The sequence below is a fragment of the Mustela erminea genome, chromosome 13 (assembly GCF_009829155.1).
Source record: "Mustela erminea isolate mMusErm1 chromosome 13, mMusErm1.Pri, whole genome shotgun sequence".
Lineage (NCBI taxonomy): Eukaryota > Metazoa > Chordata > Mammalia > Carnivora > Mustelidae > Mustela > Mustela erminea.
Genome location: NC_045626.1, coordinates 49,576,717 through 49,589,093, shown reverse-complemented (window position 1 = coordinate 49,589,093; position 12,377 = coordinate 49,576,717). Strand labels below are relative to the sequence as shown.

The window sequence follows — 12,377 nt, the reverse complement described above, 5'->3', positions numbered from 1 at the left end:
ATTATGGATTTATCATTTTATATGTTTTGGTTATATGGCAACAGAGTTACAGTCTTAAGTCTAGTTGTTTGGTGAATTGCTTTGAAAATCTTTTCTTCTCTTTAATAGGTCTTAACTTGCAGAGTCAGTTTAATCTGGAAAATGTTACTGTTTTCAATACCAATGAGCAGGAAAGCACCCTGGGTCAGAAGGTGAGGCTGATAAGAAATCTTACCTTATAAATCAAAACTTATAAAATCTAATAATATTTTAAGTATGTTCTAAGATAACTCCTGTGAATGGGTATTCTAAGTCACCAAAAATTTTGAAACCTTTTTTTCTAATTTATAGAAATAATTTGTATTCTTTGTAGAAAATGCAGACAAAACAGAAATATTTAAAAAAGAAAGTACAACTATCCCTAATCCAAGGCCCCAAAGATAACCACTCTTAGCATGTCTTTCTTTATAGGACTTATAAAGTCCTACTACTGTGTGTATAGTTTTATTCTAAAACTGAGGTCATACAATACATATTGTTCTGAAATTCACTTTCTTCTTTTAACAATAAAGTTTTTTTTGTTTTGTTTTGTTTTTAGATTTTATTTATTTATTTGACAGAGATCACAAGTAGGCAGAGAGGCAGGCAGAGAGACAGGAAAGGAAGCAGGCTCCCTGCTGAGCAGAAAGCCCAATGTGGGGCTCGATCCCAGGACCCTGGGATCATGACCTGAGCTGAAGGCAGAGGCTTTAACCCACTGAGCCACTCAGGCACCCCTTCTTTTAACATTATAAAATGGATGCATTTCTGTATGAGTACATTTAGATCTTAGTGTTTTAATGGTTCATATTAAGTCTTCTAAGTGGATATTTATCATAATCCTTTCTGTGGGCATTTAGATAATTTCTAATGTGAAAAATGGTTAACAGCATTACAGTGAATAATACTGTATATAGCATTGCTAAATTATGCAGGTGTTGCCTTAGGATAAAGTCCAGTAAATGAAATTGTTGTGTCGAATGTATGCATATATCAGATTTTGATAGCTGTTGACCAATTACTTCTCAAAAAGTTTATACCTTTTATATCATCACCAGTGGCACTTGGAGAATATCTGTCCATTTTCCCACAGCCTCATCCTGGGAATTACCAATTTTTAAAAATCTTTGCTTAATTGATATACACTTGAAAAGTAAATGTTTGTTTTAAACTATGTTTCCTTGGTTATTAGTGAAATTGAGGGACCTACTATATATATATTGGAACTTATTTTTCTTCTGCGCCATTAGAAACAGTGAGAAAGAGGATAACTTATTCATGCCATGTGCCCATTTTACTTTTGAAATGTCTTTTTTCTTACTGATGTGTAGAAACTCATATTGAATATTATTAATTCATTGCCTACCATTTTGTTGATTTTTTTCTCAGTTTGTAGTTTTTCTTATAACTTTATTTATGGTTACTTTACTGTATAGAACTTTTAAGTTTGGATATAATATTAATGTTTGTTGGTCTTCTGTTTAGTTGTTTCTGGTCTTGTGTCATGCTAAAGGCTTCCACTCCAGAAGAATAAGTTATTGTTTTTTTCTTTTGATGCTTTTGTGATTTATTTTTTAAATAAATCTTTAATCCAGCATGAATGTTGGTATATGAAATAGGTTGTGTTAAGATTTTATTTTTTCCAAACAGTGAGCCAGTTAACTCAGGACCATTTGTTAAATAAATAATCCGTATTTGCCCACTGATTTTTAAAAGGACATCAGCTATAATCAACTTTATTTTTAAAGATTATTTATGATATATCCAAAAGACAGTCCATAGTTGGCAAATTTCTGGACATTTAGCACTTGTTCTGCACTTAGGAACAAGTTATGAAGTTTGAAAAATTATTAATTAGATCTAGCTAATATCTCATAGTAAATTAGATTATTTTACATAATTTGTTCCTTAAAATGTAATGATTATGAATTTGGAAGTGATGTTGACTTAAGATTTTTTTAAATTTTAGAGGCAGGGTAAGGGTCTTAGTGGCCAGGGAGGGATGAAAATGAAACAAGGTGGAGAATCAGGAGGGAGACATACCATAAGGGACTCTTAATCTCAGGAAATGAACTGAGGTTTGCTGGGAGGTGGAGGGGTTGGGATAGGGTGGCTGGGTTATGGACATTGTGGGGGGTATGTGCTATGGTGAGTGCTGTGAAGTGTGTAAGACTGATGATTCAAAGATCTGTACCCCTGATGGAAATAATACATTATATGTTAATTTAAAAAAATTTTTTTTAATTTTGTCTTTCACTTTTATGTATCTTTTGGTGCTTCTTGGACAATATCATATAAACTTGTTCTTTTGAATTTCTCACTGTAGAGCTAGACACTCAGCATATCCTTAAGTGTTCCCCAATAATAAGAGTTCTCTGTGGGGTTGGGGAGAGTTTTTATGGTCCAATTAAAATTGGGGACAAAACTACTTAGGTATACTTCAAGTTATTTACTGCAGTTCTTCAGAGTTCTTAATATACTATATATAAGTATATAATACACTTCTGTCTAAAAGATCATCATATATATTTCTAAAATGTATTTTGCCATAGACCCTTTATTCCCATAGAGAATCTACAGACCATGTTTGAAGAAATACTGATTTAAAACTTTCTGCATATCTTCATGGCTATCTTATATCATCGTTGTACTGCTCTTGAGTTCTCAGATCCTTGTCACATAGAATTGCCATTGCCTTAAAGATTAACTGTCTAGACAGAAGTGCAACTAGATTCTCTTAACAGTGTTTGTCTAGCGATGTGTGAATGATGTTATTCCAGCATGTCTTCTGGCTGACAACTGCTTTGTGACAGACTGTACATTTTTTAAAATTTAGCACACTGAGGATAGAGAAGAAGGAATGGATGTAGAAGAAGGGGAGATGGGAGACGATGAAGCTCCAACAACTTGGTGAGTTTTAGAAGTTCAGATTTCGTGATTTACAAAACTAAAACTTAAAAACTTATCAAGTACTAGTGTCAGGATATACACAAAGAGGAAGAAATCATGCTTCAGATTTATTTGTATTTTTTATGTATATTACTTAAAATTATAAATCCTAAATCATTAATATGCTCTTTAGTTGGTTTCTAAATTACATGCTGACAGTTCATTGTTTACATGGTCTATTGTTTGCATATTCCTAATATTTGGAAAGCCAACCATAGGCAACCTAGATACTTTTTCCCTTTTTCCTTCCATTTAACTTGATGGACTTCGTGCCTGTGGATAATGAGCTGACTTCTTAATGAAGTGGAAGGAATTAGTAACCTCCTTTCCGTCTTCTCCCCTCCCCACTCTCGTCTCTTGTTTCCTATCTCATCTGCTAACTCTGTGCTTTCTTTCCAAATAATTTCTTCCTAATGCTGATTAGAAGGAATGAGGAAGAGAAAAAGGGAGATATGAAGGAAAGTTTTTACTTCCAGGTGTCTGAGGTTAACAAAAGTTATCAGTTGCAGTTGAATTTCTGGAGGATCAAGAAGAGTTTCCAATATCTGCACAGGGAGATGTATTCCTGGCATCCCAGGTTTCAGATTCAAACACATTATCTCCAAGAAACTTTGAGAGTAGTGTGCCTCCAGGCTGAATTCCAGTCCTAGTCGTGTAACCTTAAGCAAATTACCTAACTTCCCTGAAACTCAGTTTCAGGGTCTTTAAAATGTAGTAATGCCACCTACCTGCTTGTTGAGATTATTAGATGAGATGCTGCTTGGACATGGTCTGTTAAGGTACAACATAGTTATCCTTATTATTACCATAGTTGTTGATGTTATATATAATGATATATGGAAAGCACTTAGTGTTTATTCAGTTGCCATTATTACTAGCTATAGTTCTGTGTTTTGGGTTTGGTGTTTTTTGGTTTTTTTTTTTTTTGGAAGACTTGTTTGTTCATGTACATTATGAATAGAGTATACTTTTGGGGTCTAACCTGAGCAACATAAAGGACTAAGGTAGTAAGCTCCAACATAACAGGTCACCTGAAATGTTAAAAAGAGCCACCAAAGACAAACTGTCCAATGGGGTTTTGTCTAATTGGACTCTGCTGAAGCCTTTATAGATATGTCAGCCCCATTGATTGTTTATTAGCTGGTCCCAGTGGCAGAAAAATCACTTAAACAGGATTCAACATTCAGCTGCCTCTCAGTCTGTCACAATCATTATATTTTTTTTCCTTTTTTTATTGAAATGAAGTCGACATACAATATTACATTAGTTTCAGGTATACAACACAGTGATTCAACGTTTATACACATTAGGAAGTGATCACCAGGATAAGTCTAGCTACCATCTGTCAACCATACAATTACAATATTGTTGTATTGTTGACTGTATTCCCTATGCTATACTTTACATTCGAGTGACTTACTTGTTTCAAAACTGCAAGTTTTACCTTTAATCCCCTTCACTATTTTTTGAATGGAGGAAGAGATTGGGAAATTACTTTGTGACAAAGCAGTGTGACCAACTGTATCACCAGAGTATTTTAGACACTGTAATTTACAAAGAACATATTACCCATATATCTATGGTATGAAGCCCATTTCAGATTTGGCTCAAATATACCAGCAAAAAATTTTATATTAAAAAAATTCTAATATAATCTAAAATCACTAATTGAACATCTAAAAAAACATGTCAAGTTGCAGAACATCTTGGTTAAAATAGTTATAAAACATTTTACTTTTACATTAACTTTCACCTTAATTTGTTATGGCTTGCATATACAATAAGTAGTAACATTTGCTTTGTGCAGATAAATACAGAATCCAAATGTATCTGTGGAATGGTGAAGTTAGAAGGCACATTGCAGGGACGCCTGGGTGGCTCAGTTGGTTAAGCGGCTGCCTTCGGCTCAGGTCATGATCCTAGCATCCTGGGATCGAGTCCCACATCGGGCTCCTTGCTCCGCAGGGAGCCTGCTTCTCCCTCTGACTCTGCCTTCCACTCTGTCTGCTTGTGCTCGCTCTCCCTCTCTCTCTCTCTGACAAATAAATAAATAAAATCTTAAAAAAAAAAAAAAAGAAGGCACATTGCAGTAAGTCCAAACATTGAAGGAGGGTAAAGAAGTGTTGACATTGAGTGTAGACAACTCTTTCAAGATGTTTAGATATGAAGGAATAGCCATGGAGGCACAGCATGGATTGGAACTTTCAGAGGAAAAAATGTTAGTGTCTCAACTAGAAAAGTTTCCTGGTAGTCATATATTAATACTACTTTCAAATTTCTTCTATGAGGCATCTCAAATAAATACTAGGCCAACTAAAAATAAAAAGAGAGATATCAGAAGCTTTTACAAGTAGGAGATGATAATTAACACCTTAGATTATTGTTAGTATCGAACATTAAATTAAAATGTGAGTTTTCTGGCAACCAGAACAGTAGTGGACCATACAATGGTTACATAATTCTCATTCTCTGATTAGAGGTAGTGTCCCATTTCTTAACAGGCCAACTTTCCTTATACTACAATTCAAGAGGTATTTATTATATTCTTATATGTGGTAACTGATTAACATTTTATGTGTGTGCATATAACTATATGTATAAAACTATATAAAATCTTCAAAAGCAGTTTTGTTTCATCCTTTATTAAGTGTATGGAACTACACAAATAATAGACATAGTACTATTTCATGGGTGTAAATCATTTTATATGTGGCTTTTTCTTTTTTCCAATTCACTTACACATTTTGGAAAATGTTCCTTTTGTGGCTTTGGTTTTCTGGTGTGTGTGGCTTTTTTTTTTTTAGCTTGATCTGTAGAAAACCCAAACTTACAACCTTATTGTTATAAATGAATAAAATCACTTCAGTTATAGAAAATAGTTTATGTCAGTTGATGTTCAGATAATTATTTTCCTGTTTTCAGAGTTGTTACTAGGAAAGAGTGTAGAAAGAGTGAAAGTTAACATACCCATTAGATTCTTTCAAATACTGTTGGTTCTTGATCAAAGTTCTGGCAGGAGCTGGATTTTGGTCAATTAAAAGTTGTCAGTACTCTTCATTATTGATTTGAAGGAAGATCCACATGTTTCAAATACTAGTAATTGGTCTAGCAAAGTTAGCGTTCTTTTATCAAAATTAGCTAGCTTGCTTAATTATTTACCTTTATACATAATTCAGAGCGATCGTAATCTGGGTAAGTACCTAAGCATAACTTCAAGCCTCTTGTGTAAAATAAAATGCATGCAATCTATACTGCTATTTCCTTGCAGACCAAGGACTTTTTCAATTATTGCCAAGTTCATAGCTTAGTTCCAGACAGTTAACAGTTGTCAGAAGTGTGAATGTAAGATAAGTGATCTGTTACTGTGTCTGTAGATGTGTGAGGGTTTTTTAATTGATATGCCAGTTAATATAAATTTAATAAAATTCTTTAAGCAGGCATTTTATGATACCAACTAGTAGTTGTAATCTTAACCGTATGTGAATTAGAGTTATGGTGAGAATCTTTGTAAGATGTGCTTCCATATGTTATACTAAACTACTTTTCCCTTTGTCATTCTTAACAAATGCCTTTTAAGACATTTTTGTAGAAAACTGATTTTTTACACTAGCAAATTATTTTTTACTTTTCTACTCTAACCTTCCTTTACATATATATATAAAGTAAGGCATTTTTCAGTCTTTTAAACTTTACACTCCCATCCAAGAAATCTTAAAAAGTACATGACAAAAATTATACTTGTTTAATTTACTATAATCCTTTAAAATGCATTATGATATGGCCCATGATACTCCATAGTCACTAAAGTAATTTTAAATATACCCAGCTCAAAGGTGAAGAGTGGACGATTACTTATTTCCTATTACTGACCAGTAGTTAAGACCCTTAATATCTTCTGGGATCACTAAACCCCCTTCCTGTTTCCCACATAAAATTACAGTCTTCCTTAGAACACTTGTATGGCTGTGATGCTTAGAAAAAATGCTAATGGTAATCCATAGATTCAGTTTATTAAGTTTATTTAGAAAGAATAGAAGGTAGTACATAATTGTGTTTACAAGTAAAATTAATTTTACAAAGGTGATGTTGAAAATTTTTGTGGATATTTGAGGATATGAGATAGTCAGTACCTAAAGCATTTTTGATAATGGCTGTTTGGACTGATACAGATTTTGTCAAAAACAAAAATCTCTTGGGTAAAAAAGTCTAAAATGTTTTAACTTTTAAAATTAAAACATAGTATAACGATTTTGGTAAATTTAAAAATTAAAAGAATGCATTGATACTGCAGATTTGTAGCAGTGAAATTGCAAATTGAATTAGTAATGCTGTAATAAAGACACTAAACAGGAGGCAATTTATTTATATATGTATATATAAATATAAGTTTATATATATATACAGTTGATATGTATTTTACATATTTGTCTCATGCTATGGCTTTTAGCTTAGGTTCAAGGTGATATTAGCTTAAACAATGTGGAAGTTGATATCTTTCTTATGGAAAAGTCTGGAGACAGGCATTTCAGAGCTGGGAGATCGCCTAGGGACCTATGTTCCTCCTAACTTCTTTTCCCACCTTTTCTTGGTGTGTGTTTTTTTGTCTGTAGTCCATGTGACTCATCATCATATCTGCATTCTGGCCAGCAGAAAGGGGAAAAGGAAAATGATAAAACATGGCCCAAAATTTGCACATATGACTTTTACTCCCAACTAGCCAGAACTTAACCACAGGGCCACACCTAGTTGCAAGAGAGGTTGAGAAAGATAGTCTTTAGCTCTGAATAAACATGTACTGGGGCACAGTTCAAGGGTTCTACCACTATAGATAAAGTGGGTCTGTTAGGGTCTATGAATCCCCTGAAATTGTTTATAAAAGTCTGTTTAAGTGCGCTTCTCTGGGGAAAGGAGCTGTAGCTTTCGTCAGCTTCTTCGAGGGGTGTATGACCTAAAGTTAGGAGCACTTAGATTATTTCTAAAAGAACTTAAGTGATTTATTTAACATAACATTTATTTTATTAGCTCCATTCCAATTGATTACAACCTGTATCGAAAATTCTGGTCACTTCAGGATTACTTCAGGAACCCTGTGCAATGCTATGAGAAGATTTCATGGAAAACTTTTCTTAAGGTGAGTTCAATCATAGACTACCCAAAACCCTATATTCTACAGTTAATGGCAGAAGCAAAACTTGTCTCATATCCAGCATACTTTTTATTATATAATTTTATTTCTTACATTTTTATGCCTATTTCATATTGTTAAATCACTGATTTTGTGGAGTAGTTTGTAAATGACTTAGGGATTTAAAAGCTCCTAATTACAGACTTGGGTTTTTTTGTTTGTTTCTACATAGTATTATCAACATGAACTGATGAATTTTTGTCAAATATAGTGTCTTTACTTTGCACAAAATTATTTCAAGTATCCTGTTAGAACAGGGGTTGCAAATTAATGGCTATAGGCCAAATCCAGGCTCCTGCCTGTTTTCCTAGACAGAGATATTGGCACACAGCCATGCTAATACTTGCAGCTGTTTGTGTGCTGTAATGGCAGACTTGAGTAGTGTGACTGGGACCATATCAGCCATATAGCCTGTGAAAATTAATAGAAGGAAACCTCATTTAAAATGGAATCAGGTAGCCAGTAGAGGGACTCTCATATTCTGCACTAGTTGTCATTTGCAGAGCCAACTGGAAGAGATGGACCTTGCCAGTCAAAGTACTTTACTATCCCAACAGAAGGAAGAAGATTTCTTCCTCTCCCAGCAACAGTCCAGACAATGAGAGGCAGTCACAGCTCAGCCAATGAGAAGCCACTATACTTGGAACTCCCAGTTTAGTCCAATGGACTTGTAGTTTATAATAGCCCCTACTGATTCCTCCTTTCTGCTATAAAAGAGCATTCCTCTTTGTTCTCTCAGACCTGGAGCTTGCTTGTCCCAGATTACAGTTCTTAGCTGTTCCCAAATAAACCCCCTTTTTTTTTTTTTTGCTGGTAAAATAATAATTTAAGTTTATTTTGAGGAATTATTTATTTTAGAGAATATGAGCAGGAGAGGCTAAGGGAGAGTGAGAAAGAACCTCAGGCAGACTCCACCCTGAGCACAGAGCCTGATGTGGGGCCTGATATAAGGACCCTGAGATCCTGACCTGAACTAAAACAAAGAGCCAGACACTTAACCAGCTGTGGCACCCAGGCCACCTTTGGTGGTTTCATTTTGAAGGTTAACAAGCCTATGGGTTACCTTGCAGTCTCAGTCAGTAGAACATGCTACTCTTGATTTCAGGGTTGTAAGTTCAGGTCACACTTGGGGTGTAGAGATTCCTTAAAAATAAAATCTTAAAAACAAAAACAAAAAAAAAAAGGAAGAAAAGGTTAACAAGCCTAACATACTTATTATTAGAAAAAAATGGGTGATTCTTGTTTTGTAGTAATTCTCTTTATTTCTTTTATTTAGCTACTTAAATATCAGTTGTCATTTTTTGGTTGTAATCAAAATCTAAGGTAAATAGGTAGCTCCCTAAAAGTAGCTTGGTATGTATTCAGATTAAGTGGTGAGTGAGAAATCATGTGGGATTATTCCCCAGCTGGATAGGATTTGACATCATTGTTTTATTGGTCACAGTGTTTAGCCCAAGAAATGCTTGAGCGTTTTCCACAACCGGTTAAACATCTAATTTCACTTTTAAATTTCTGTATACTTTCAAAGCATTACTTTCTGTGTTTGCCCCTTAAACAAACTGCATAAGAAATTACATTTCTTTAGTAGAGAGTTTATTCTTGTTTTGACAATACACGAACTCTTCATACCAAGTAGTTTTAATCCCATTTGCCATCATAGTTTTTCTTATTTAATGTGCTTTACAGTGTGCATACATGATTAACTATGAGTAAATTTTAAGTATTTTGATATAGAAAAGCACTAAAAAAATTATTGGGCAATAATGCCAAATCAAACTAATTGGTATTTTTACTTTGCAGTATTCTGAAGAAGTTCTAGCTGTCTTTAAGAGTTATAAATTAGATGATACTCAGGCCTCCAGGAAAAAGATGGAAGAATTAAAAACAGGAGGAGAACATGTATATTTTGCAAAATTTTTAACAAGTGAAAAGGTATAAATTTTTCTTTTTTGCTAAGCATAATAAGTAATGGTCTTTTTTTTTTTTTTCTATTTAGCTGATACTCTTTTTAAGTTAAGTTTCATAGAAATCTGGTAAGTATTAGTTTGAGAGTCCTGTGAATTCCTTGCACAAGTAAGAGTAATTTGATTTCAGAGGTAAAAGAAGTTGTTCTGCATTGTCTGTTTTGTAGGCTTATTTTACAGTTTAATTTTCAGGTGTATATATTTTGAACCTCAAGTTAGGATTTAATTTGCATTTATGAAAACAATATTTTATAATAAGTTTGTCATTTAAGAACAAATAAGGGGTGTAAACATTCCCTGCAGTAAATTTTGTTCAGATACAGTGCTAAGGGATTATGTAAATTTTCTAGTCAAGATGACACATTAAGTGTATGTTTTGACTTAACTTCCTTAGCTCCAAACACATAGAAATGATAGGTAAAATATGAAAGGAGAAAACCAAAAGACAAAGCTGGCCTTCCAGAAACAAGAAAAGTATCTTAATGGACCAGAAACACCAAGTAGTAAGTGACACTGAAGTCTCAGGCCTGCTGGCCTCATCCCAAGCAGGAGGTGACACCCAGGAGTTTGTCTACAAGTGATAGACACCCGGTGTCCTTCATGTGGGTCCAGCGACCAGAGCCAGATTCACTGCTTGAAGCCAAGATCTTGGGGGGAACTTCACTTACCTTTGAAAAGAAGCTAAGAAAAAATATTACCAATCTTCTTTCTGCCCAGGGCTGTGGATTCGTAGGAAGCTCTGGGTCCATCTTTGTGTTGGTTTGCTCTGTACGGGATGTATGATATCTGCAATATACTAATGAAATAGTTGGCTCCAGAAATTCATCATAAGGCCTTTCCCAAACTTGACTCCAGAGGTCCTGGTGGAAGCAAATGCAAAACTACTGACAAGAAAGGATGTACACAGGGAGAAAGAAGGAGAAGTAAACAAAACAAAAGCCTCTCATTCAAAACTCTGATACATTGCAATTTCAAAATTCATAAAGAAATTCAATACTAGGAAAGGTCACTAACCAAATCAATTATTGGGATATACATGTATTTATTTCAGATACACGGCTTGGCTATGACTTTTAAAAAACTTTAAAATCATTCACAGAGATAATTGATGATATAGCATCCACTGAGAATGAGTAAAAAATTGTGAAACTGAAACAGGCAGAAATGAAATAGAATGACTGACTATGACAACTAATTGAGAGACTTGGAAATGAAAAATGTGATCATCTAAACCAAAGCAGAACATACAGAATTAAACTATAGATTGAACACAGAGGAAAAGAGAACTAGTGACTGGAAGATAATAATAATAAGTTCACCCAGAACATCCGATACGGGGTGTGGGGTGTGGAGAGGTGGGAGGTTTTTGTTAACTTGGAAGGAGCAGTTAAGAGCAAGGCATGGTCAATTGAGAAATTGCGGCAAATATCCAATAGGATTTTTAAAGAACAAAATAGAGGGAATGGTAGGGAAACTATATTGAAAAGAATTAAAGGTAATAACCAAGTTCTCAGATTAAAAGTATACTACAGCATACAAGTTGTATGCTACAACTTTATCCAGCAGGATAAAGAAAGTTAAATCCATACTTCAGTACATCATGCTATAATTTCAGGGATAAAGAGAAAAACTTAAAAACCAAAGGAAAACAACTTGTGGTTCCTAAACAGCAAAAAGCTAAAGGGGGCACAGGAAGGAATATAGACAATTTTGTAAACCCAACTCATGGCAGGAAGGGAGAAAAAAATACAAAAAAGTAGGTAGAAGTAAATCCAACTATATCAATAATAGGAAGTATAAACAGATTTAAGACAAATGATTTATCAGAATGGATTTCTTTTGAAACTCTGGCCATATTTGTTAACAGAAATATATAAAAACTCTTTGGTTGAATAAAGAATTCAAAAGTTTTACTTTACCCTATTTAGAAGAGGGGAAGAAAATCCCAAAGCCCTTCTAGCTTTAACAGAGGACCTTCCTAAAGACACACTTCAGAAAGCTTAGATGTCTATTTAAATAATAACTAGGGCAAAATACTTCCAAAATAAAACCAGTAAAATTTCTGTATCCTTTTAGGAGTTACAAGTTACATTTTTCAGGATATGACAACTGTTTCAAAACTCTGGATATTGTTAAAAGTTCTTTGAATAAATAACATTTCTAAGGACATTTTAACAATAGAAAACAATGACAATATACACCTTTCAGAGACATTTCTACAGTGGAGTATTAATTCTATATCTTTGTACTGGTTTCTATGT

General features: G+C 34.0%; 1 protein-coding gene across 1 annotated transcript in view; it reads left to right on the top strand.

Moving 5' to 3' along the window:
• Positions 1-12,377, top strand: part of THOC1 (THO complex 1) — a 53,601-nt gene that overhangs the window by 14,238 nt on the left and 26,986 nt on the right. Inside the window, exons 8-11 of the mRNA XM_032310195.1 lie at positions 109-191; positions 2,855-2,928; positions 7,990-8,098; positions 9,953-10,084. Coding sequence (XP_032166086.1) covers positions 109-191; positions 2,855-2,928; positions 7,990-8,098; positions 9,953-10,084 — 398 coding nt within the window. The remainder of the gene's footprint in view (positions 1-108; positions 192-2,854; positions 2,929-7,989; positions 8,099-9,952; positions 10,085-12,377) is intronic.